This window comes from Sapajus apella, unplaced genomic scaffold (genome assembly GCF_009761245.1).
Source record: "Sapajus apella isolate SASKATOON/1434 unplaced genomic scaffold, GSC_monkey_1.0 scaffold5, whole genome shotgun sequence".
Lineage (NCBI taxonomy): Eukaryota > Metazoa > Chordata > Mammalia > Primates > Cebidae > Sapajus > Sapajus apella.
The window spans coordinates 16454365-16480346 of NW_022436945.1; the positions used below are offsets into that span (position 1 = coordinate 16454365).

The 25982-nt window shown below is 39.3% G+C and overlaps 1 protein-coding gene and 1 pseudogene across 4 annotated transcripts in view; one reads left to right on the plus strand and one right to left on the minus strand.

The window, feature by feature from the left end:
• Positions 1–3925: 3925 nt before the first annotated feature.
• Positions 3926–25982, plus strand: part of STIM2 (stromal interaction molecule 2) — a 165034-nt gene continuing 142977 nt past the window's right edge. For 2 of the 4 annotated variants that reach the window (XM_032273656.1, XM_032273659.1), the window contains exons 1-2: positions 3944–4596; positions 21802–21840. In XM_032273656.1, the coding sequence (XP_032129547.1) occupies positions 4188–4596; positions 21802–21840 (448 nt within the window). In that variant the 5' untranslated portion in view covers positions 3944–4187. Of the gene's footprint in view, positions 4597–21801; positions 21841–25982 lie in introns of all 4 variants that reach the window. The other 2 variants (XM_032273671.1, XM_032273665.1) reach the window with 2 other exon arrangements.
• LOC116547926 lies at positions 16873–17604 on the minus strand (annotated as a pseudogene).

Sequence of the window (25982 nt, forward strand, 5' to 3'; positions counted from 1 at the left end):
ATGTAATACCTCAAATTAAGCAGTATAGAGCAAACATATCCTATTTAATAATATAAATGACTCACCCCACATGCCCACTGACTATACTGGGCTTTATCCGACAAAGCTGACTTGCTTCTGTTGAGTGGTTTTTAAAAAACTATTTTAGTAAGTTAAATCTAAAGTTTTTGACTTCCTAGCCTGGATGAAGGACACTTAAAAAGACTTCCTTCCTCTGCTCCCAGAGAAAGCAGTAAATTTTTCCACTTTCACTACACCACTTGAGGACTATCCCATGCTTTATTGGGTATAGGGAGCAAGGTCTTGCTAATGAGTTACTTCCACTGTGCCACTTCTATTCTTGGAGCTTTAATTTATTAAACTATTTGAGGCCCCATTTTTATGCTAGGGCTTCATTGATCGAATCCTGGAGCCCACACATAGTCTATATCACTTTAGAGGTGTTTCTAAAGTTCTCAGCACCTCAAGTCCCTTGTTAGCATGTGTGGGGAGTCAGTGGGAAAACTCGGTACATAACAGGGTTTCCACCAAAGTCTGCTCTCCAAGGAGCTTCACCAAGAAGAGCAAGCGAACTAGGCTGTACCACCTTGCTGGGTCAGCCCCGACATTCCAGGGCCACGCGGATAAGTCAAAGGCGGGAAGAAGACGCTCTGTGGGTGGGCGAGGCGCCGGAATTTCCCACTTCTTTACCTCCACCACGACTCCCACCCCACGCGCACCACAATCCCTACGGACAGCCCGCAGCGCCCGCCCACGCGGTGACGTCATCTGGCCGCGGCCGGGCACCCCGCCCATAAAGTAGGAGCCGGAAGCCCGGTGGGTCCCGGCGCGCCGCGTCCCGGAAACCCAGGAGCCGGATAACTTGCGCACCTGGGGGAAGCCGGCAGGAGGCGGCGGGCATGCGCGGGGCTGCGGTGGCGCAGGCGCCCTGACGCGCCCGCCGGTCAGGAACCGGTTTTCCGAGTCTGAGCTGGCGGCGCCTCGTGGGTTGTGCGGGCTGCGCGGGAGCATGGGGAAAAGGAGATAGGGAGGGAGCCCGACTCTTGGGAAGGGCAGGCTTGTCTCTGGGATGGGGAGGAGCCGGTGCACGGATCCTGCTGTGTGTCTGTGCCGGGCGCGCCCCAGTAGTTTGGGTTGTATATGTAAGAAGATGAACTCAAACAACATGGGCAGACAAAGTGCGTTTCCCTTAAGCCAAGAACACGCTTAGAACGCACGCCCAGAGCCAGTTCTCCCCGAGGAATGGCAACGTACCTGTGTGCCGGGCTTCAGGCAAGGGCTTTTCCTGTTTTATTCTCCCGCTGCCGCTAACAACCCTGTGGGGCGGGCATTTTTGGTTCCCCAATTTAAAAGTGGGGAAACTGAGGACAGATTAACCTGTCTACACGTAACACAGCTGAAAAGTGGTGGAGTTGCTGTTTTTTTCAGGTTAGCCTGATTATAGAGCTAGTTCAATGCTGCCCATCAGGTGTTTAAAGTCATGATTTGGTGAAAATGGGACGGTGAAGGCGTTTTGTAAAAAAAAAAAGGCACATCATGAGGTTTGGACTTCAACAGGTATAGGCTGGCCGTAGGAGTCGGGTAGGTGCCAAGGAAACGGGCCTCGGTAGATTTTGAATGGGATTTGGCTAGAGGGAAGACGAGAAAGCTTTGGGGTAGTGAGAACAAGGGAAAGGAAAGGGAAAACAGAAGCGTGGAGGTGGGACAGGAAACCTGGGGAGAAAGGTAAGCGGTTGCCTCATTTGGAGTCTTGTGTTTACGTTTGGCTTGCAAATAGAAGCATGTATAATTCTAGGGTTGGGCTTTTATTAGAAAGGAATGGATTTTCTCCTTTCTGTTCTTAGGTTTATGCTATGATGCACAGTGACACGTACCTCTGTTCAGCAAGGTGCATTCCAGCTATTCATGTAACAGCTGGAAACTTCTGTACCTGTGGCAAAGATGCTCTGCAGTGGTGGGTTTATTCCTGGCCTCTGGCCTGCCTGACCATGGTCTCTTTAGTTCTTGCCGGTTCCCTAGTTCCTTTCTGTTTCCAGTAGTGAGAGGAATAAACACTTAAAACTCCAAATCCAATACCCTCTCAGTGTCAATGCCCTCCCTATCTTTAAAAGAAGAAAAAAAATACTAAATCATCTCTGTTTAAAGAAGCCTGGCCCCTGTGATTTGTTAATTTGTTCGTGGTTTTGTACTGTTATTGCTATAACACAGTTTGCACTACAACATTTAGGAACTGATTACTATCTTGAATTAGACTCTAATTGTTTAATGGGTGTAAATTTTATCTCCTTAAAAAGATTGTAAGATGTCTCTGTCAAGGACTGTGCTGTTTATCTCATAGCCCTGACTGCTGATTTAATTGCCTTTTTCAAGTGTCTCTCGTTCTTTGCTGAACCCTCACCACTCAGTACCCTGCCTGGCACATACTAGGCACTCAGTAAACATTTAATAAAAGAAATGTTGCCTCCTGGAGAGCAGGAACAAGCCTGTTATTTATATTGTTCTGGTCCCCTGGCAAAATTATCTTCTTTGATGGGCCCTCAGCACTCTGGTGTGACTTCATCGCTGTGCCTTTTAGCAGGGGAAATATAATCTCCCTGTTGCCTTATAAAGAATTACCACCTGGACACCATGCCCACAAGAAGTCTGCTGAGAAATAATTGTTAATAGATTGACTTAGCCTCAAAGGCATCCTTGATTCTTTTCTAAAGTGTGCATCTGCCCTTCCACAATAAACTTTATTTGTGGTTATCTTGGCCAGGCTGCCTAAAATACTTAAGGATAATGTAATTTGAGTATCTTCTTGACTTGGGAAAGCAAGCAAACAAACTAATAAACAGAATCAAACCAACAACAAAACCCAATAACAAAAGGACCTTCGTGTTTAAGAACCCTATCTGCAAATTTTAAACAATTTTGTGCCCCTAGGAGAGAGAATGCCTCCTTGTGTGTAAACTTCCAGGGCTTTTAATTTATTTGAGATTACATTCAACGTTTCCTTTTATATTTGAAGGGAGGTAGCCTTAAAAAATATGCTGGCAACTAGTTTGGATGAGAAAGATTCCGGTTCTTTCTTTATCCAAACCAATAAGACCAGGTCTGAGCAGGATTCACAACAGAGAGCAGATCTTGGGTGCACAAGAACTTTGCTTTATTCCAGGTTGGCAAAAACAAGTCTGCACCAATGTTCTGTCAGCCGGTTCAGGATAGAGCAAAGACTTGATGGGATAGGATGGGGGTGGGAAGGTGATAAGTTCAGGTAAATGTCTGAATCTAGGAGAGTCAGAAGCTAGAGCAGATTGTCTCAATCGACCCTTTCAGTGGCTGCTAAATCTGGCTCATCTCCTATGAATTAGCTGTGGGACACTGGGGACAAGTTGCTTCACATTTCTGGGACTTCGTCTCCTCATTCGTAAATGGGGATGATAAAGGATAATTTGGAGTTACAGCCTGTAAATGTATAAGGCGGTTACAGCGATGCCTGGTACACACTCACACATAGCACGCGCTTTGTGAAATGTTTGGCAAGTAAATAAAGAGCTAGGCTAGGCTAACCGCGTCTACATAGCCAGCCGCTTCAAATCCCCACCTATATTGAAATTACGGGGATGCCGCTGTTTTCCGATTGCAAGATTTTCCTGACCCATGCAATTACTTTTTCTGCCCTCCGCGGGGCTGTACTCAGGATGTGGGACGTCTGGACTCTTCTCGCAGCCTTTAGTATCCCCCTACACCCCCTCGCGGTGGTGACGTGAATGAGGGAGGGGGACACGTCCTCCTTCTTCCCCGCCCCCTATCTTCGCGGCTCGCTGGCGCGTTAGCAACCACCCAGCGCTACTCCTGTCCGTCCGGGAACGCCTTCGGGGCGGGGCTGGGGTGCTGCGCACGCGCAGTGCAGCATCGCGCCTGCGCCGTGGAGGGCCTGAGGGAGGCGGGGGATTGGTATGCGAGCGACTGTGCTAGGGGAGGGAGGCGTCCCGGCGGAGCGTGGTACTACGACCAGCGCGGGCCGGAGTGGGCGGGGGGATGTGCCGCGGCGGCGGCGGCGGCTCGGGCGCTGGGGCTGGTGTTTGGCGGCGCCAGAGCAGCGGATCCCGGTCTCGCCGCGGTAGCAGCGCGGGTGTCGTGCACTGCCTGAAGACGCCGTACCTTTCTACCCCCCACTTTTTTAAAAAAAATAACCGGAACCAATGAACGCAGCCGGGATCGGAGCTCCGGAGGCCGCCGGTGCCGACGGGACCAGGCTGGCGCCCAGCGGGAGCCGGCGTCTGAAGCGGCGGGGGTGGCCCGCAGAGTCGCCGGCGGCGGTGGCGGCGCCTCGCGGAGCGGGCGACGGGCCGGCGGCGGGAGCGCCGCTGCGCTTTCACCCGGCTCCTCCTCCGCGCCCTCATCCTGCTTCGACTCCCGGCCCAACCTGGGGCTGGCTGCGGCGGCGGCGCTGGGCTGCGTTGCTGATGTTCTGGCTGCTGGTGGCCGGTACCGCGGACGGATGCGAGCTGGTGCCCCGGCACCTCCGCGGGCGGCGAGCTACTGGCTCTGCCGCAGCAGCCGCCTCCTCTCCCGCTGCGGCAGCGGGCGATAGCCCAGCGCTTATGACAGGTGAGGGGCCGGGGGGTGGCGGGAGGGGATTGGCCGGCCGCGACGGGACCCCCATTCCCGGCTGAGGCCAGCGTCTCCACCGGACGTCCGCTATTCCACGGCCCCGTCCAGGGCGCGATGCGGTGCCCTGGCTGCTGCTTTGTCGCGGTCCCCTGCACTCCGGATGTCTTCCCTTTTCACCCCAACACCCCGCCCTCGCGGAGCCTCTCGACCGCACTGATTCCCCTCCCTTAAGTCGGGCTCTCTGATCTTACAAGCTGAGCAATGCGGTGGTTTCTCTTTCGTGCTGCAGAAGAGCCAGCAGGGTCTGCAGGGGACTGGGATGATTTTTTTTTTTTTTTTTTTTTTTTCAAAGCTGCTGGAAAAAGTCAGCAGCAGCAGCATTGCGGTGTTGAGTCTGCCTCTGGTGCTGCTTTTGCAAAGGCAGCTGGCAGCGAGTCTCACCGGTTCAAAGCCCCGCTGAGCACAGCGTCCCAGGGGAGGCTGCTAGAGAGGATTCTTTGAGAGCCATAATACATAGTGATATTAGTGGTTCCGTGTTAGTGTGCAGAAACGCCCAAGTTTACTGTGCATTTTTTGAGGGGTGGAAGGAGGCCGTTATAAATGATGGAAAGTGTTTGGTGGTGGGCCATCACTAGGTGACAAAGGGTGCAGAAACCTCAGCAGGTGACAGAAATTATACCTAAAAATTGCAAAGTGCAGGATACTCGGAGCTTGCAGCTAGCAGCACAGTTCTGATGACTGCACCAGCACCTTTTTAATATGGAACGTTCTCGCAATTGAAAACTTGGAAACGTGTTTCGTAAGGTTAAGTGCAAAATTATATCTTTTTAAAAGCCTTCCGTTGTTATGTACGACTGATCGGTTGTGGTTTAAGTAAAAGTAATGACATAAGGACCCTGAATTGATTTCTTTGGGAAAAGTAATGGAGCTAAAATAGTGCTTTTTTTTTTTTTTTAAAGTATTTCCTTTATTTTTAAAGTAGATATGTAGATTTCCTACAATAATTGTAAGACTAAAAAGTTAGTGGCACAAGATGACCCATGATTAATTTATGGCACAAGATGACCCATGATTAATTTAACCAAAGTGATAGGCCAGCGGGCGTCTCGAAGCTACTAACAGCTTCTCTGAAAAGTGCTAAGGAACTGTATTCTTTAAAGCCAAAAAGTATTCTTTGTGTTCTATGATAGGATATTTACTATTCTAGAGAGAAGGATGTTGGTAAACTTGAAAGGCTTTGGAGGATGTAGCGTATAGAACATAATGATCAGCATGTTTAACTTTACCCTGAAGCATATCAAGCCCTATTAAATGGAACTTGATACATCAAACCTACGAATTGGTTTATTGGGATAGAGTGATTATAGAATAATAATTAGTATTAGGAGCATAGTATAGTTTGAGTGAGAAGATAGATCAGACAACTTTATGCTTGAATAGTATATATTCTCCAAATAAAAGTGTGACAAATAACAGTATAGTGAAGAATAGTGATTATTAGGAAAGCTGCTAGATAAGACTATAATTTGAAGATTTAATGCCTCATGCAGGAAGGGAAGGAGCAGAAATATATAGCCTTCTAGAAGGTATAAGAGTGATTCTAGGTTTCTCGAGCAGAAAAATTTGGTTAATAAGTAATTGGCTAATGCTTTGTCAAAAATAATTGCTAAAAAGGCAAGCAATTCAGAAAATTTAGTATTTATTGACTGTTAAAAGTATATACTGTGTAGGTCACATCAAGAAAATTGCTCAGATGGAATTTTATTTTAATAAGCCATTTGTAATCCTTTTTAAGACTTAAATTTCTCTGTATTTATTTAAGGCTTTGGGAGAAAAGGTGATTTTAATTGCACAAAAATCCGGTGTATCACACAAAATGAGTTTGTGACATAGGGCTTTAAAATAAGTTTACTAGAAGAATACCCTAGAATTATTTCTAATGTTCTTTTCCTTTCCTTTTGTCAGAATATTGATTTTTGACAAGTTAAACATTTCCACTTAAAGTTTAAATCATAAAACTACACAATATATAAATTAAATTGTTATTTTAATAAGTTTATGTAAATACAGTCAGTAGCTCATATCTTGGTAAATATAAATTGAAAATCTGTGAAGTTAGAAAATATTGAAAATTTCTTTGAACTATATGGCATCTACAGGGCTCTTTCCCATTCTTAAGATTGTATGTATAGTGCTTTCTTTCATGGTTCTATTTGTAAATGGTATGCAAAGCCTAGAACCTAATTTATTAGTGTTAGTGTACACTTCAGGAAGTAAAACCGTAGACTGAATTTACAAAATACTCTGGTGTAGTGTCAGATTCTAGGCTGCTTTAATACATAGAGATGGAGTAGAGCATCAGTAATAAGAGAACTAAACTTCACGTGAATTTTGAAAATTGAAAATTTTTGAAAGCATTCTGAAAAGAATTGATCTCTTTGGCTCCTGATTAAAGTTGTGATTTAGCTGTGAGTATTCTTAATAGCTCTGCAAAATGACAGCCAAAATCACTTTTCTGTTTTCCTCTCGAGATTGGTATTTTTAATACTTACCTTTAGAAACTTATTTCATAAGAGTTTGCCTTTTACTAATAAAATCTATAAAAAATTTTTTTTCACTGCAGTTTGCCTCTCAAGTGTTTTACTTTAGGGATTTAGTGTATTTTAAGAATAAATTGCCTTTAAATTATTTACTCTGTGTTTATTTGCTCAAATAAGCTACTACTGCTGAAAATTATTTGAGCAAGCCAATTGTTTTTTATAGAGCGAGAAGCTATGACAGATCCAAATAAACAGATACACTGTCATAATGAATACAGGTTTATGTTTTCTTTTCCTTTTTAAATATGACCTTTTCGGAATTCAGTGTACAAATGTTTTTGATGAGACAGAACCAGTATTTGTGATATTACATAGTAAGGGTTTTAAATTACGTATACAGTACTTAAATATTTAGGGCACTTTGAAAGTGACTGAAATTTAAAGCAAGTTAGGGATAGGTGATGGAGCTTGCTGATTGTATTCTAAAGCAGTGCTTTAATAACTCAAAATGTTATTTTTTTTCTTCTTTGCCTAACAGATTTAGAGTTGGTGAATTGATCCTGGTAGGGAGTGATCAATCTCATCTAGATAGGGTCCCTGAGAAATAGCGTATAAAAGGGAAACAAACAACATTTGCAGAATAATTGAAACATTAAATTATTTTCTTAGGGAATTAATTGGTTCAGAATTTTTACAAACAAATTTTAACTGAAACTATTTGCCTCTATCCTTTTTAAAGAATGGACGAAAGTAGCATTCTTTAGTGCCTATATCAAGGTTTTATCTTAATGGTAATACCCTTTCACTGATTTGGCATGTTATTGGAAATATACACATATAAAAACATGTCTCAGAAGTATTAAAATCTCAATTAAAATGTAATATATTCTTAGTTCAACGTATAATACCATTTACAATGGCCACTTTACCCAGTACTGTTACACACATCTGTGTTGTGGGGCTTTCATTAATTTAGATGGAAATATCTCTAATTAGCATGATTGTCATTGAAAAAATGTTAAACTGAACTTTTAATGAAATCAGTTGTATTCTTAACATTTACCCAGTTAATGTTATTATTTTATTTATTTTTATTAGTAGTTGACTTGCCTGTGGGATATATATGTTGCTTCCAGTAATATTTTACGAATAATTTACACAGGTTAGTGTTTACATTGTGACAGTGGACTCAAAGTGGATTCAGATAGTATGAGAAACCTTTGTTCCTCTTGTGGTGTTGCTCTTTCTGAACTTCCTAAAGCCATTGTTGGCCGTATCCTCTTTTTCTTTACCTTTAGTATCATTACCAGTGCTTTTCATCACCAGTCTTTGGCCATTGCTGTACTAGTATTATTGTTGTTAACTACAGGATTAAAGAATCTGCTTGTATCTGTTTGATCTAGTCTATTCTGAACATTTAAGAATTTGTAGTCATCTAATTGGTCCGGAAACATTGCATCCTGTGGCACTCTTGAGAATACCATGGCAGAACTGACCTCTGTTGGGAATCTCATAGCACAGGAAAAATTCAGAGGGCCAGTTGGGAAAGTGGGTTCAGATTTACCTGACTTTTACGCAAAAGGAGGACACAAGAATGATTTAGCTTGCCAAAGTCTTGCTTTGCGGCTGGATACATGCTAGTATTTACAGATTAACTTAGGCTCTTTTTGCATAGTGATATCAAGGATTTTTGTTAGTGGCCTAATCGTTGACGGTAATTGTGGTGTAAACACTTTCACAATGATCCTCAGAGATCCATATTTACGTATTGTGATAGATAATGTATATCCTGGCTAAGCTAATCCTAAAACTAACTGCTAATAATATGGATAGTAAGCCATTTTTTTTACATTTACTAGGGTTTGGATCTTACCTTGTTAAGATCTACCTGGGAATTTACTTCTGAATTGATCAGGTATTATTAACTAAATAATTATTAAGCACAAGCAGAATACCACAAAAGAGAGGTGGGAAAGAATTAAAAAAAGTAAGATGTAGGTCTGATGTTTTGGACTCAGATGAGGTAATAACAGGCACATTTATTAAACTATTTCTATGTGTTGGTATTGTGCTAAGTGCTTTTTATGTTATACATCCCTGCTTTTGATTCTGAGACTAGTCCTGTTAGATAGCTGCTGTTTTTTCCCCCCAATTTTGATTTTAGATGCATGAGATACACGTGCAGGTATTGCCTGGGTATATTGCATGATATGAGGCTTTGGTTACAGATGATCCCGTCACCCAGGTACCGAGCATAGTACCCAGTAGTTAGTTTTTCAACCCTTACCCCTCCTCTTACCTTCTCCACAAGTAGTCCTCACTTTTTATTGTTGCCATCTTTGTCTTCATACAGCAGATTAGGAAACATGCTGGATGGTTGTAAATAACTTGTCCAAGCTCACATCTAGTAGGTAGCAGAGTTAGAGGTCGACCTGGGTTTCTCTGATTCCAAAGCTTGGATTCTTAGCTGGTATGTTGTATGCATTTTTATACAAACAATATGTGATGCACCACAATGGTCCACAAACTGTAGGAGAACGGAAGAGGCTGTTAGAGAATATTACCTGGAGGAGGGCAGGATTTGAGCTGGACCTTGATGTATAGCTAGGACTTCTTGTGGAGATGAGTGAAAAGGCTTTCTGGGAGGAGGCATATGCAAGAATAGGGGTAAATACTTTTCTTTAGAGTTAAGTATAAGGCGTGTGTAGAATAGTGGAGAATGCAAGAAGGAAGAATGTTGGGGCCAAATTATGAAGAGCTTTATAATTCCCTAGTGTATTTAGTATGTATCAAAATGTCAATACATCTAAAACTGGGATTCTCAGCTGTATACTGGGAAGAATGGGAAACCCAGGACAAATATGATACATTTTCTTGGCATATCCATTTTATTAGATTATTTGGGAGATATAAAACTATTTAAAAAATTACCAATGTGCACGTTAGGGAAAATATACATTTATTTTAATTTTTAAGATAAAAGCCATTTTGAACTTTCAGAGTGTTTTGTTAATAAACTCTTGAAGTTACAAATCTATATCCTGTCATTAGGAGGTGAGAGACATTGTGGTTTTTGAAGATGGGGGTGACATATCTTTTGTGTTTGAGAAAGCTAATTCTGAGTGGATGGCAATGAGGATATAACAGAGATGAGGATGCCAGTAGGAAACTCTATAAAAGGAGGGGTCTTGAGAGTTCGCACTATGGAGTGACTGTGAAAATGTTGAGAGGAAATTTTATAAAATCGCCTTTATTCTTTCTAAGCTAAGAATAAAGGTGATTTTATAAAATTAAAACTTCATTTATATGAAGTCTAAGAAATAAATATTACCTTTAGTTTTAAATATACAGAGTTTATAGAATATTTAAATTAGGATAAGCCCTTGAAAAATCCAAGAAGAAACATACTATTTGTGATAGAAAATCTTCTTTATTTAAAATGTGCCCATTTATTAATATAAAGATTAGTGTTTAAAAATATATAATTGGGCCTCTGTGATGATTCACAAAATTAACAGAAAAACAGTTGCAAATATATTTGTCAATTGTTTGACAAATAAAACCAAAAATCTTTTGATATCCAGACAATATATTTGCCACAAAATGCTTATATAAAGCTTTTAGAATTCCACGTGTATAAATAATAAGTGTTTCCAGATTGAACTAATGTTATAAGTCAGAGAGTTCAAATCTCTCCCGACCTCTCAGCTGTGAATAGCAATATTTCAGAGACTGGCATATAATTTGTTTCAATATTAACTTTTAAATTTCATTTCTTGTGAATTTCGAGCTTAATCTATAGATGATGATTTCTAATGCCAAATCTAAGTGGTTTGTTCTTTTATTTATCCATCTAGATCTTTATTTTAGTATCCATTGGCTATTCAGTCTTTCTAGACACTTTCTAATTCTACCTTTATTAACTTTTCCTTGACTAGTTTCGTTGTTGCTGATTTTAAGATTGGTTCCCTCCTAAGTCTGTTCTCAGCCTCCTGTTCCTCTAGTCTAGCTGAACATTTCCTTCTCGGAGAACTTCATTACTAGGAAAGTTCTACCTTGGGGATAAGGAACCCCAAGCCAATGATTGATTTGATTTTTGGCTTTATTTCATTTGGCCGTTGGTGTGATACAGCACAAGCATCATGGCTGCAGTCCTGAGAGTAATTTCCTTTGTACTAGCTTTTGTCAGTCTTATCCTTTAAAACAATTTCGGGATTAAGGCTAGGAGCGGTTGAAGAATGTTTAATAATGTTTATTCAATGTTTTCGTAAGATAATGGTAACTCCCCTCCAGTACACACAGGCTAATGGAGCCACAGAGCCTGGCAAGCACAGTTTACTTGTACTAACATTCATCTCAGAGCCCAAGTATCTGTATCTGTCTAAGTGTTTCTTTTTGCGTATGAATTTGTTTTCATGTCTGCTTATGGATCTTGGCCTCTGTGTAACTTACTCTTTTTTCTCTAGTCATTTTTACTTCCTCTTTGATTTCCTAAACTTGACATTATGTGGAACTGAAACACCTCAAAAACTATTTTTTTAAGTGCTGGGATTTTAATTTAAAAAAATACTTCAAGTGAATATCTTATTTATGTGAATGCAGAATACTAAAAAGTCTCATTATAAACAACCTCATCAAAACCGTGTAGGGTAGTGAAAGTGATTTGTAGTTTCTTAAAATATTCTCAGTAAGTAAAAAAAGGCTTTTTAAACCCGTATTTGAAGTTGCTGTCTACTCCTCAGCACACTGTAAGTTGCACAGGTCTGTGTTTTCTATTACTGTCTTTATGTCTTTTTTTTTTTTTTAATAAAAAATCTGATGTTGAATAACTAAATAATCTTAATCTGTCTTCTTTATTCCTATCGTCTAGCAATAAATCTCTAACTTTTTAATTCATAGCTTGTATGTAATTTTTGCTCTGTTTCCCTACTGCTTTGAACTGTTGTCATGTTTGGCTCTTATTTCTGCTTTGCCACACGTATTCAGACTGTATTAAGCCTCGCTGTTTACTTCTTCTAGGTACCAAATTAAGAAAAAAATAGCTAAACTGCAGTTGTGGATATACCTTGCTGTTTTTGAATTTACTTTGTAACTCTATCCTCTGATGTTTATTCCATGTTTGTTTTGGGTTGTATGTTGTGGCTCATGCCTGTAATCCCAGCACTTTTCAAAGCCAAGATGGACAGATTGCGTGAGCCCAGGAGTTTGAGACTAGCCTGGGAAACACGGTGAAACCCTATCTCCTCAAAAAATAGTAATTAAATAAATTACCTGGCCGTGGTGATAATGCACCTGTATTCTTGGCTACTTGGGAGGCTGAGATGGGAGAATTACCTGAGCCTGGTGAAAGTTGAGGCTGCAGTGAGTCCTGATTAGGCCACTGCGCTCTAGCCTGGCGTGGGGGTTGGGGGCGAAGTGAGACCTTGTCTTCAAAAAAAAAAAAAAGTTTGTTTGATTCTAGGTTTGTTATATGAGTCCTAAAAATAACTGTGGAGGGTTAAAGTGAGAAAAGCCAATCGTTCATGAATATGTATGCATGTGCATAGAGTTTTAAACATTATTTAGTGACTCTTGTGCCAGCTATGGTGTGAGTAACCAGAGATGTAAAGTTGAAATTGCCCACTTAAAAACATTTATTATTTATATATTTTTAGAGATATAGTCTCACTCTGTTGCCCAGGCTGGAGTGCCGTGACATGATCATAGCTCACTGCAGCCTCAAACTCCTGGGCTCAATCTGTCTTCCTGCCTTAGCCTCCCAGGCTATGAGCCACCACAGATGGCTAATGTAAAAAAAGTATTTTTAATGTAAACCTGAAAATTGCCTGAGAGTGGATTGCATAATCTAAAAATATGTACAAATATTTTGTTTCTTAAAAGGCCACTACTGTGTTAGCTTATCTAGTATCCTTGCTACATTTACTGAAAATGTCTGTTACAGATAGCTGCACTGCTATGTTCTTTTCAGCATTTTTCACAATAGCCAAGATACAGAAACAACCTAAACATTCATCCATGAATGCGTAAATAAAATACACATGCACCTGCACCATGGGATATTATTCAGCGTTAAAAAAGAAGAAAATCTTGCCGTTTGCAGCAACATAGATGAATGTGGAGGACATTGTGCTCAGTGAAATAACACAGACATAGAAAGACAAATACTGCATGGAATCTGAAAGTATCAAACTTACAGAAACAGAGTAGAATGGTGGTTACCAGGGGCTAGGGAAAGGGGTAAATGGAGAGGTGTTCTTCAAGGAGTACAAAGATTCAGTTATGCAACGTAGATAAGTTCTGGAGATCTAATGTACAACAATGTGACTATAGTTAATAGTATCATATACTGTACCTGAAATTTGTGAAGAGGGTAGACCTTAACAGTTCTTAACACATTAAAAAAAAAAAAAAAAAAAAAAAGAAGATAAGGATGTGATGTAATGGCTTAGGTGAATTAACTTCGTTGTGGTGAATATTTTAAAATGTATGCATATATCAAGTCATCAAATTGTATACCTTAAATATATCTACTTTTTGTCATTATGCCTCACTAAAGTTATAAAAATATAAGAATATTTATTGGAAGTTTTTGTTATATATTTGCAGTATTAAAAAAAAAAGGCTCTCTCCCTTCTTTGGAACAAAGTATAATTATAAATAAGTATAGTTAAAAATTGTTAACTGATATATATAATGTACATGTTTTCAGGTATCATTCCTTTTTGCTCACTCTTCTGTATACTTTATTAAAAAACAAGCAAGCAAACAAAAACTTTCAGTGAGTCCTGTGTACCAGACACCAGTTTGGTGTTTGGAATTTCAAGATCAGTAAGATATTCACCCTACCTTGTAGTCTATTAGAAGGCATACCCATTTAAAGGGTGATCATACATTGTGATAGAGGTAGAAGGGCCCAAGGCTATGTGTAGTGTTTTACTGAATTACAAAGATGGGGTTACTAATTTTGATGTGGAGATGCAGGTCTTTAGTGAATACATTTTTCTTAAAGCTATCCAGAGTAGAAGTGTGTGCTGAGAATGTATGAGTTTATCCAGTAGAGAAAGCCATGGTGGAAAGCCATAGGTGTGAAGTGAGAAAGCTGAGTGGGAGTGATGATTATTATAGGCATTGCCATTTGAGAATGCTAAATGTGATTGTAAATTACCAAATACCCAGGATGACAGAGTCAGTGCTGGGCCTGTTTGCAGTGCAGCATCATCCATATTTGCATGTGGGATTTAAATTTTTGCCAGGCATTTTGCATGTTTCATCCAATGTGATCCTTAGAGAATCCCTGTGAGGTTATCTCCATGAGTTAGGACGTATAACAGAAATTTAGGATTGCTCTCAAATAGTTTGTACATTAAAGGGAACCAGTGCCAAGGATCTTTATGTTAAAGCGTAAGGTATTTCTGGAGTTGAATCAGGAAATGAGGCTGGAGAAGTAGCAGACAGAGCATTGTGATTAATGTTACATTCTAGATCTTTATTGTCCAATGGCCTTGTGAGTTTCTGCTTCATTTATTTTTGGTAAACAACAAAATTTTGCTATTAAATATTCTGAAATCTTGGAATACAACTCTTATAAAATATATCTGAGGCCCAGTAATTTGTACTAAGTATGCCTTTTAAAAATTAGACTTTGACTCAGTTTGTTCAATGCTTTTCGATAAGTGTGTAATTTGTGCTTTATTTTCATAAATATAAGGATGACAGAATGCAGTTTTTAAGAAGCATAGCATCTTATATCTTGAACTTTTATTGGGGCCGTAAGTCTGTTTCCACTTTTTCCCTGCTATATTCTTTTCAGCATTTTTCACAATAGTCATTTATTTTTTGGTAGAGACAGGGTCTGGCTGTGTTGCCCAGGACTGGTCTCAAATTCCTGGGCTTAGGCAATCCTCCCACCTTGGCCCCACAAAGTGCTTTGATTATGAGTGTGAGCCACTATGCCTGGCCTGTTTCCACTTTGGTGTAGTATGATGAAGAGCACAGCCTCTAGACTACAGCAGGATTTCCTGAGTTTGAATCCCAGTCTGATGGTGGTTTTGTAATTTTGGGTAGATAATTTAGTCTGTTAGTACCTAAATTTCTTTATCTCTAAAATGGGGTGTGAAGAATAAATGAATTACCCTATGTATACCTAGAATAGAGCCTGGCAAGGGTAAGTAGTCAGGTATTATTGACTTAACATTATTCTTTTTATCTGTATATACAGAGGTAGAATAGTTGTAGAAATGTGCTTTGATTTATTGAGTGTTATTAATGTATTTTATGTTGCATTTAAAAAAGTATGAAGACATAGTATGAAGCAGTAAGTTGATCAAGATAAACAGACCATGAAATGGTACAAGATTAGTTAAAACTGTAGAAATAGGAAGCTAAGTATAGACAGTGACATTGAAAAGCTACATGATATTTAAAAAAAATTAGTTGTAACATTAGCCTGAGTCATTTTGTACCTTCATTATTTTATATGATTTAAAGATTTAAAGGATTTTGCATTTAGACTTTAAAATCTTTAATTTCAGAGTTTAAAGGTTTATTCTAAAAAATTTAGAACATACTGAAAAGTAAATGTAGAAAATATATCTGCTTCAACAGCCAATAATAACAAAGATAACATCAAAAGTTTGTTTTTTAACAGTCTTTTATAGATATATATGCATATTGATATATTTAATAATAGGCTTAGAGAGTGATTTCTTTAAAATGTGAAATTACTTAGTAAATATATGAATGTCAGGTACATTACAGGCATATGATAAGTATTGGGGAACACAAAAATGAATGAGATTGACATTTTTGTTCCCATGGAGCTTGCATTTCAGTTGGGAAGATAGAAAATACAAATGCTATTTTGAGTTGTGAGAAATGCTATTAAGGAACAAAAGAGACATAAAATAGGAAATAATGTCGGGACACTTTTTAATTTAGGCAGGCTAGTTAGAGAAGACTTCATAGAAGGGTACATTTCAGGTGGCATCTTGAAGGACAGTAAGGAGCCAAGTCTGAGGAATTGGGGAATAGCATTCCAAACAAAGACTTTGAAGCAAGAAAGAATTAGAATTATTTGAAGAAGTGAAAGTATCCTTTTGACCCAGCATCTTGAGGGAGGGAGAATGTTGGATGAGTTCTGGCTATAGAAGAGGGAGGGTACAGAGCTTCATAGAACTTGTTACCTTGTTTGGGTTTAATTCAGAGGGTAACAGGCCAGGCGCAGTGGCTCATGCCTGTAATCCCACCACTTTGGGAGGCCGAAGCAGGGAGATCACCTGAGGTTAGGAGTTCAAGCCTATCCTTGTCAACGTGGTGAAATCCTGTCTCTATAAAAATAAAAAAATTAACCAGGCATGATGGCAGGTACCTGTAATTCCAGGTATTCGGTACGCTGAGGCAGGAAACTCGCTTGAACCCTCGAGGTTGGGATTGCAGTGAGCCAAGATCGCACCATTGTACTCCACTCCAACCTGGGCAACAGAATGAGACTCCATCTCAAAAAAAAAAAAAAGTTGTTTACGTTCTCATTGCTACCATATTAGTTTTGAACAAAATCATTTGTGCTAGATGTGGCCGGAGCAGGTGGGCTCTGGGCCCCTTGTTAGGTCCTTGCTAGCAGTGGCCCAGGGTTACTAATGACTCCTTCCTCCAGGAAGCTCATAGGGAAGCACAGACATCCTTGGGTATGAAGTCTTGGTGATCAGACAGGGCTTGTTTTCTGCAGGACACTTCCTCAGTCATGAATGAGAGAGACTGTCATGTCACCACCTCTTCTGCCCAAATGACTTCGTCTAGCTGTGGGACAGCTTCTGGAGATGCTGAATTCCTGACTCCATAGGCTGTAGGTCACTGTCAGTCTTGCTGGGAGAGCAGAGGGGCTCTGTCGAGAAGCAGGGGCTCTGGAAGGAGGCTCTGGAAGGCAGCCTCCCACCTTAACCGCCATAGTGGGTGGGTATATGAACCCATCCGGGCAGAGAGGTGGTTATGCTCCTTCTCCCAGGGGTCAGCAGCTGAGTGGACACGGACACCTCCAGGCAGCTGGGTGCTCTTCTGGCTCAGGCTGTAAGTTGGGGATCCACTGCTTTTCTGTTCCCTTCTCTTCCTCCTCCTGGCCTTCACCTGGGTTTCCACCAGCCACTTGGTGTCACTTTGGCAGGCCTCCTGGATTCTCTGGGGCATGGCACCCAAGGCACTCTTAGCTGAGCGAGCTGCAGCCTGGAGGCTCTACTGTCCTGGCTCTGGGGTTTCCAGGTGTTTCCAGGAAGGGCCTCCCCTGAGTTTGAGGTTGACAGCTTTCAGGAGCAGCCTCCTTTGAAACTGTCTGCACAGGCAACCCAGGGCTCCGGCAGAAGTCTTCTGGATGGCTGGCCATAGGCTGTAGCTCTTTGGTGTCTTCCAGTTGCTCCTGATGCTGGAGAGATCTCCGGCACACAGAATCCCCTATGCACTGCCATTGAGAAGCCATCTGCCTGCCCAAGAGTCTTCTCGGACCACTAGATCCCGGCACCCCCAATGTCCACCCAACGCCAACCACTGGTAAGTACTTTTAGGAGGAACTGTGGTACATCTTTATTGGTGACTGGTAACTTCTAGTGGAAAAATGTTACAGGATCAGCTTTCAGTTCTTCATTTACATAAATTGAGTAGTTATTATTAATATATTACTTATTTGGCTTAAGTTATGAACTCTCATCTTTTAATTGATAATTTGATATCTTTTCGAGTTTAGGGAAATAAAAGAATGGGATTATTTAAAAGGTTACAATTTGATTTGTAGTCTCACAGATTTTAAGAACATTAAACAAGTGCTGGTTAATATGAAATTGGAAGTAGTAAAATCAGCAAGTATTAGGCATAGAATGCGAGGTTACATTATGCCACTTAGTTGTGGGGGATATTTATTCAACAGATGTTTGAAGGTCTACTATGTGCTAGACAGCAGATACTTTTTAGGTGTTGGAGAAATAGGAGAAAACTAAACTAGTGAAGTTGCTGCTGTCATGATTTTACTTTTAATGCTGTAGTTGTTTGTTGGGCAATTGTAGTTTTGTTACATGCATATGTGATCTTAGAATACATTGGTAGCTTCTTCATATTATGATTGCTATGCATTCCAGTATTCACTAGTTTCTAGATTCCTTTAATTGAAGCTGAATGGCACATTGGTTTTATTTATTAATCTTTTAACTCATTTATAGTATCAGTTATACAGTCACAATGATAAATCTCTTTGAGTTTTATACAAAGCATATCCATATTCTTAATTTAGTATCAACTTTAACTTAGTGTAACAGACCTAGAATTAGAACTCAGATCTATCAACTCCTAGTTTTGTGTTATTTTTGTCATATGCTATATAGTATTTTTTATGAGATCTGTTTTAAAATCTTATAGAAATATGCACATAGGCTGGTTCTCTGAATTTAACCGAACTTATATATGAATAATCTATGACGTGTTTAAACGTGCTTATAAAATTATCTGGTAGCTTTTATACTAAAAATTTTTGTACTAAAAATTTAGTTTTACATTTTGAAGTCTTTAAGCTTGTTTTTGGGCAGGTGGCTGGTAATCATGATAAGCCCTGAATAGATTAATATTCATCTTATAGTCTTGTAGGATTATAGTCATCATAAGTCCTGAATATGTTAATAATTAGGATTATTTTTTCTTCATATTCTAGATTAGTAAAGGAGTAAGAAGCTGTTAGGAGTCTCAGGCCTCTACTTGATAATGTAACAACATGAGAACAGACTCTAGGAATAAAAAGATAAGTCTTTGTATTTAGTTAGTCTTCAAGATTTCTAGATAAATGGGAGCTGTTTTTAGTTAAATACAAATTCGCAAGCAAGACATGATATATTTGTAGACAGTTTCTTTCTAATTATTATGGGGATGTTTCTGAAAAATCTTATCCTAGCAAAATTTCAAATTGGAAAACAGACCTTTAGGAAAAATAGGCTTCAGAGTGCGAGTCTGTAGCCCTACAAATGCCCTTATTAATGTTTATATTTGCTAAGAGATAATACCATAGTAATAATTTGTATGTTTTGAATTAGTAATTCAGAAAAGTTAGTTTCCGTTTGTCATCCTTTTATTATTAGGAAGAGTTCAGAATTTCTCTTTGTAGCTTATGAGATGTTTGCAAACCCATTTTCGCTTGTAGTAGGTAGTGTGTAAACAAAGGAGCATCCAGTCCATGAAAAGCTAGGTGTCTTGTTTTTGTTACATGGAATTGTTGATTCACACATCTTAGGGGTCCACAAAATCTCAGCCATGTTGATTGACTTGGATGAATCAAATGGAAAAGGTTTGAGGTAAACTTATTTAAGAAGTCTTTGAATGTTCCCCACTACTATGGATGAAACCTCTCAAGGAGCAGGGTATTGGTAAAATTCGAATTCTTCCTCTAGGGCTTTTATATTAAGAGACATGAGGATGTTGGACAGTCTTTCCTGGCTCTGTTCCCACCACTTAGGTAGGTCTTTAGATCGTAGCATTTTCCCACTTTTCAGTCACAGAGGTACACCTTTAAGGCCAAGTGGGACTTTACCTACGTTTCCTTTAACTCAGCATTGTATTTTAAAAGTCTTAAAACTGGCTCCACCTTGCTATACTCTTACCAATTTCTAGATCCCTTCTTTTTCCAGTTACTCTAACACAAATTCTCACAATAATGGAAATGAAAAACCATAAATAAATTTGTGGGTGATAGAATGTTTACAAAGTGGAATTGTCATCCAGAGCGTTTACTAAATTCATATACAATAATTGTTTTTTTAACTCATAACTGAATGCTTTTATTTAATGTACTTGCTGAAAATTGACAGTTTTTTGGCCAAAGTGATATAGTCAATGTCTTCACTGGTTTAGTGGCTTTTGGCAGAAAACTATAGTATGTGTTTAATTATTGGATTATACTTTACAGTTCAAGATTTTTTTCTTTTATCATCTTTTTTTTTTCAGTTTTAGCCCATTTGAGTTTATTTTCATGTGCAGATGGTAGATAGAATGCTGTCTTTTTATACGTCATAGAAAATATTTTTACAGTATCTGTTACATATGTACTTTCCAATAGTTAGTAATTTCAAGTTATGTTTTTTGTATTAACCTTTTCTTTGACTTGCCTGATTTAAGGTAAGTATAGCTTAACCAATTTTAAGAGGGCTTTCTGACCTTTTTGGATCTTGGTTGTCATTTGTTAATTTTGGAAAATCGTGGCCATTATGTTTTCAGGTAATTGTTTTGTCCTTTGCTTTTTGTATTCTCCCTTTGGGACACCAGTTAAGTATATGTTAGACTATTCGATAATGGTGTCCTCTTATGGTTTCTTTATTTTAAAAAATACCCCACCCCCCTTTTTTCTGTTTTCGTTTGTTGACTTCTGTAAACCTGAGTTCATGAATAATCCTGTCAAAGGGATTCTCCATTTTTGATACATTCTTATTTTTAATTTTAGCATTGCCATTTGATTCTCTTATAGTTTTCGTATCCCTGCTAAAATTTCCTATCTGTTCATTATGTTGTTCAGATTCTTTAGCATATTTATCTTTTCCTTTAGATCTTTTAACATATTTATGAATCATAGTTATTTTAGCATCTCTGATTAGTTCCAACATCTGAATAATCTCTGTTTGTTTCTGTTGTTTGCTTTATCTCTTGATGATGTTTTTTTTTCCCCTTCTTTAAATGTGGTCTTATAATTTTCGAATGATAGAAGAAGCTATGTCTAGAAATGGGTATACCGCCTCTGTCACACCGTTAGTATGGTAGGTACACCTTCTCTGTCACACTGTTAGTATGGTAGGTTGAGTTAGTTTTGAGTTAGCTGGCCTGGGTATGGCTCTGTTGTTACTATCATCACCTTCAGTGTACTACAGACCTGAAATTTCTCTGGCGGCAGGTCACTGTTATTTTGTGCTTTGGATGGACTGATTGGTTTTCCTGCCTGCTATGATTTGAATATTTGTCCTCTCCAAAACTCCTGTTGAAATATAATTGCCCTTGTAACAGTAGAGAAATGGGACCTTTAAGGGGTGCTTAGGCCGTGAGGGCTCTGCTCTCATAGGTAGGATTAATGTAGTTATAAAAGGGCAAGTGTGGCTCCCTTTTCTCTCTTTCTCTTTGCCCTTCTGCCATGTGGTGACGCAGCAAGAAGACTGTTGCTCGATGCTGGTGTCTTCATCTTGGACTTCCCAGCCTCCAGAACAGTGAGAAAATATTAATGGATTGCTGTTCTTTATAAATTACACTGTCTCAGATATTCTGTTATGGCTGTACAAAGAGACTAAGACAGTACTCTATTGGCAGGTATCAGCAACATCCTGTTCTGCAGTGGATTCCTTTTTATATGTGTTAGGTTTGTAATGGGGGTGGAGAAGTTCTTGGTTTTCATGGTCTACCCTCAGTCTTATGTAGGGCTCGTGAGCCTGAGTCTTGAGAGTGGGACCTTTTCACTCTTATCCTCTGCCCCTGACCTTTTCCCTCCCATGGCAGCCAAATTCTGCCTCGTGTCTGAGGTAGTACTTGGGACGGAGAGTTTTCCATGTGTCTTTCCCCTAGCAGTAGTGTAATTCTGCTTAGTTTTGGTGTGGGATCATGGGTCAGGAGAGTCTCTGTGTCCTTGAGGTATAGTAGGCTTTTACTTCTATCTCTCCCCTAGGAGCAGTGGCTCTTTGCCTGAGCCTTGAGGGTGGGAGAGGTAAATACCTGCATCGCCTAGTCTGTAATTGTCTTTCAGACTTATCCTGATTTTTGGTATCTCTCTTTTTCCTTTCCTTCCAGGTTTTGGGTTCTGTTCCCTTATTAGGCACTCACTGGTATTCCTCATCTGTATTTGTTCATTTTCACACTGCTATAAAGATATTACCTGAGACTGGGCAATTTATAAACAAAAGGGGTTTAATTGACTCACAGTTCTGCCTTACTTGGGAGGCCTCAAGAAATTTAAAATCATGGCAGAAGGTGAAGGAGAAGCAAGGCACATTTATATGGTGGCAGGAGAAGGAGAGAGAGAGCAAGGAAGTGCCACACTTGAAACTATCAGCTCTCATGAGAACTTCCTCACTGTCGTGAGAACGGCATGGGGGAAACTGCCACTGTGGGCCAGTCACCTCAAATCAAGGTCTTCCTTCCACATGGGGGGATTGCAATTGGAGATCAGATTTGGATGGGGACACAGAGCCAAACCATATCACCATCTAAATTTTGACTTCGTTTCAATATTTCCTTGCTGTTTGGTCTCTCCTGTCATGTACTCTTTTTGTATTGTATTCCGATTGACTCATCAACCTGTAAGTAGGCCAGTAAACTTTCAATTATTTTTGTGACTCAGAAACTTACCTATTATTCTAGTTAATCCACTTGACTGTGTATTTACTCAACTATGTAATCTACGTGACAATGTAGATCTTACATTGTTGTCTAATTTGTACCAAAAATCTCTAATGAGGATTTCTTGGTTTCGCTTAGTTGATTTCACAAATTAACGGTTGTGAAACTGTTCATCTTTTTTTACCCGCCTGTGGTGAAGAGTGCATAGTTTTGTAGAAGGATTATGGGATTGAGTCAGGTGACCTGGATATTACATTATTTCTTTTATCTGCTTGTCTATTCATCTACAAAACATTTATTGAATACCTTTTTTATTCTGACTGGTGAGATATTATTACTATGACTTCTGATAGCTGTAATTTATTGAATATAGTCACTGTATTAAGTGTTTATCATAGGTTCACATTTTATTCTCCCAACAACTCTATGAGAGCAGTAGGCATTATTTGTAGTAATCATTTCAGGAACTGAAGGACTATGTATCATGTATATAAGAGAAGAATAAAATTTGAGATATCTGTCATTTCCTCATAGTAGAGAGAAGCAAACCTTCCACAAACATTAGTAATGTTCCATATCTCATGGATACTTCGTAATACATGTAACTATTCCTTGTTATTAGGAACACACTTTAAGTTTTAGCTTTGTAAGTAATGATTTCGCCAGACTCCTAAGAGGTATACCTGATTGTTCTGGGCCTTCATCTCCCACATTCTGACCTCCTGCCAGTAAATACTATGGGTTCTAGCCAGCACATTATGTCTTGAGCTTCTCTGCTTTTTTTTCTGTTTTCATTGCCATCACTCTAGTCTAGGCTACTGTCCCCCCTTACTGGGATTCCTGCAGTACCTTCCTAAGTTCTTGTTATCATTCTTTACCTTCTGCAATCTAATCTCAGAAGCTTGTATAAGTAATTTTCTCTCCCCATTTAGTGACTTCTCACATAATTATGATAGAATAGAAATGCTTTAAGCTGGCCTGCAAATCCCTGCATGATCTGGCCCCTGTCTGCCTTTGTGGTTTCATCTCTTTTTACCATTTCCATCTACCCAGCTTCTTTTCTGCTGCTGGAGCATGTGAAACTCTTTCCCTGTTTCTGGGCCCTGGCACTTGAAGTTTCCTGTGTCTTGAATGTTTCTCCTCAGCTTTTTGCATGTCTGCATGTGGTATATTTTTGGTTTTGCATTTTTCTCAGGATTTTTTTTGGTGACCTCCCATAGGAGCAGGCTCTGTCTTTGCTGTCCCTGTTAAACATACACGGTATTTTGTTAATTTCCTTCATAATACTTATAACCAGAAATCACATTTTAATATGCTTATTAACTTGTTATCTGTACTTATCCACAGAAATATAAACTGTAAAAGGATTGGGCCCTTGTACTTATGTAGTATCTACATAGTACACAGTATCCCATAGGTACTTCATAAAACTTTTTGGATGATTGCTTTGGTTCATACCTTTTGTGCATAAACCTTTATATATATATAAACCTTCATATACACAAACAAACACACACACATATATACACATATATATGTGCCTGTGTGTGTGTATACATATATAGATAATTTTTTTTTTCCCTGAGGATAGACAGCCAAATTAGAATTAAGCTAGAGGAAATATTTAATGCATTTTAAACCAGATACACTAACTTAAATATTTTAGAAATGATTTTTTTCCCCAAAATCTTAGGATTCTTAAAATGGGTACTGTGTTATCTCAAATTTTATTCTTCTCTTATATACATAGGTTTTTTTTTTAACGAACTTGGAAAATATATAGAGGTATAGACAAGAATAAAACAAATTGCACTCTTCAGAAAGAACCATTTTGGTATTGTTCTTTTTTATAGGTAGTATTATTTTATGTAGTTTTGCTATGTTCTGAATGTATATGTCTCTCCAAAATTTGTATGTTGAAACCTAACCCTCAAGGTGATGGTATTAAGAGGTGGAGCCTTTGGGAAGTGATTAGGTCATGAGGACAAAACCCTTATGAATGGGATTAGTGCCCAAATAAAAGAAGCCAGAGGGAATTTTAGCCACTTTTGCCCTTTCCTTCTGTCATGTAAGGATATAGCAACAAGATACCATCTATAAAGTGAGAGAGCCCTCAACAGACGCTGAATCTGCTGGTTCCTTTATCTTTGGCTTCCCAGTCTTTAGAACTGTGAGCAAAAACATTTCTATTCTTCGTAAATTACCCCGTATAAGGTATTTTGTTATAGCAGCCTGAATGGACTAAGTAAGACAAGTTGCAATTCTTTTAGATGCAATTTTGCATCTTTTAAAAATCCAACATATCCTTAGCTTTTTCTTAACTATTAACTGGAATGGAAGGTATAAATTGTTTACTCATTGTCAGGTAGATTTCCATTGTTGGGTAGATTGTTTTCAGTTTTTCTTTAAAAAAATACTGTTATAAATGTTTATTCACATAAATCTTTTCTGCATTTTGGATTTTAAGGGCACCTTCCTAGACGTATACTATTAAGTCAAAAGATATAAATATTTTAAGGTTCAAAAAATGTAGATTTGTATGTATTTACTGACAGATTGCTTTCTGGAAGGATTGTGTTTTTGAGTGCTCATTCGTGTTTTTAATTGAAAAGGAATCTTTGCTATTTTCAGTGAAATGCCATGTTTTTGTTTTTTTGATTATTAAAGAGTTTGATTGGTTTCTTTTTTTCTGCGTTGTTAAATACACTATCCCTTATAATTGGGGATTGAGATTGTCTTGGCAAAAGATCTGTTAAGATCTTTTTCTAATGAGAGGATGAAGGCTGATTCTTTTCTGATTCTCTTTTGATGATTTTTGTAAAAATGTGATATCACGAAGAGTTGAGCTTTCAATTAATAATAAGTTAATCGTGGTTTCATTTTTTCCAGTTTTGTAAATTTACAGTTGATGTTATTTTTTCCCCTCAATTGTACTTCCGCACTTGATCTTAGCCAAAAGGCCAAGAAGTAATGCCTCCTTATAATTCTGGTTTTATCTAGAAACCTAGTTTCCTAAATTTCTTGATTTTTTTTTTTTTTTTTGAGACAGGGTTTGGCTCTGTCACCCAGGCTGGAGTGCCATGGTGCCATTGGCTCACTGCAACCTCTGCCTTTCAGGTTCAAGTGATCCTCCTGCCTCAGCCTCCCTAGTAGCTGGGGCTGAATTCAGGCATGTACCACCACATCCAGCTAATTTTTATGTTTGTTGTAGGGATGGGATCTCCCTATATTGCCCAGGTTGGTCTTGAATTCCTAGGCTCAAGCAATCCTTTTCTCTTGGCCTCTCAAAGTGCTGGTATTACATGAGCCACTGTACCCGGCCCATTAGTCTCTTTCTATGGGTTGAACTGTAATATGTAAATACATGTGCTACCTCTGTGTCGTGTAGTGTCTTTTTTCCCCTCTCCCCTCTCTTCCCTCCCCCTCTCTCCCCTCCCCTCTCTCCCCTCTCTCTCCTCTCTCTCTTCTCTCTCCTCTCTCCCCTCTCCCCCCTCTCCCCCCCTCCCCCCA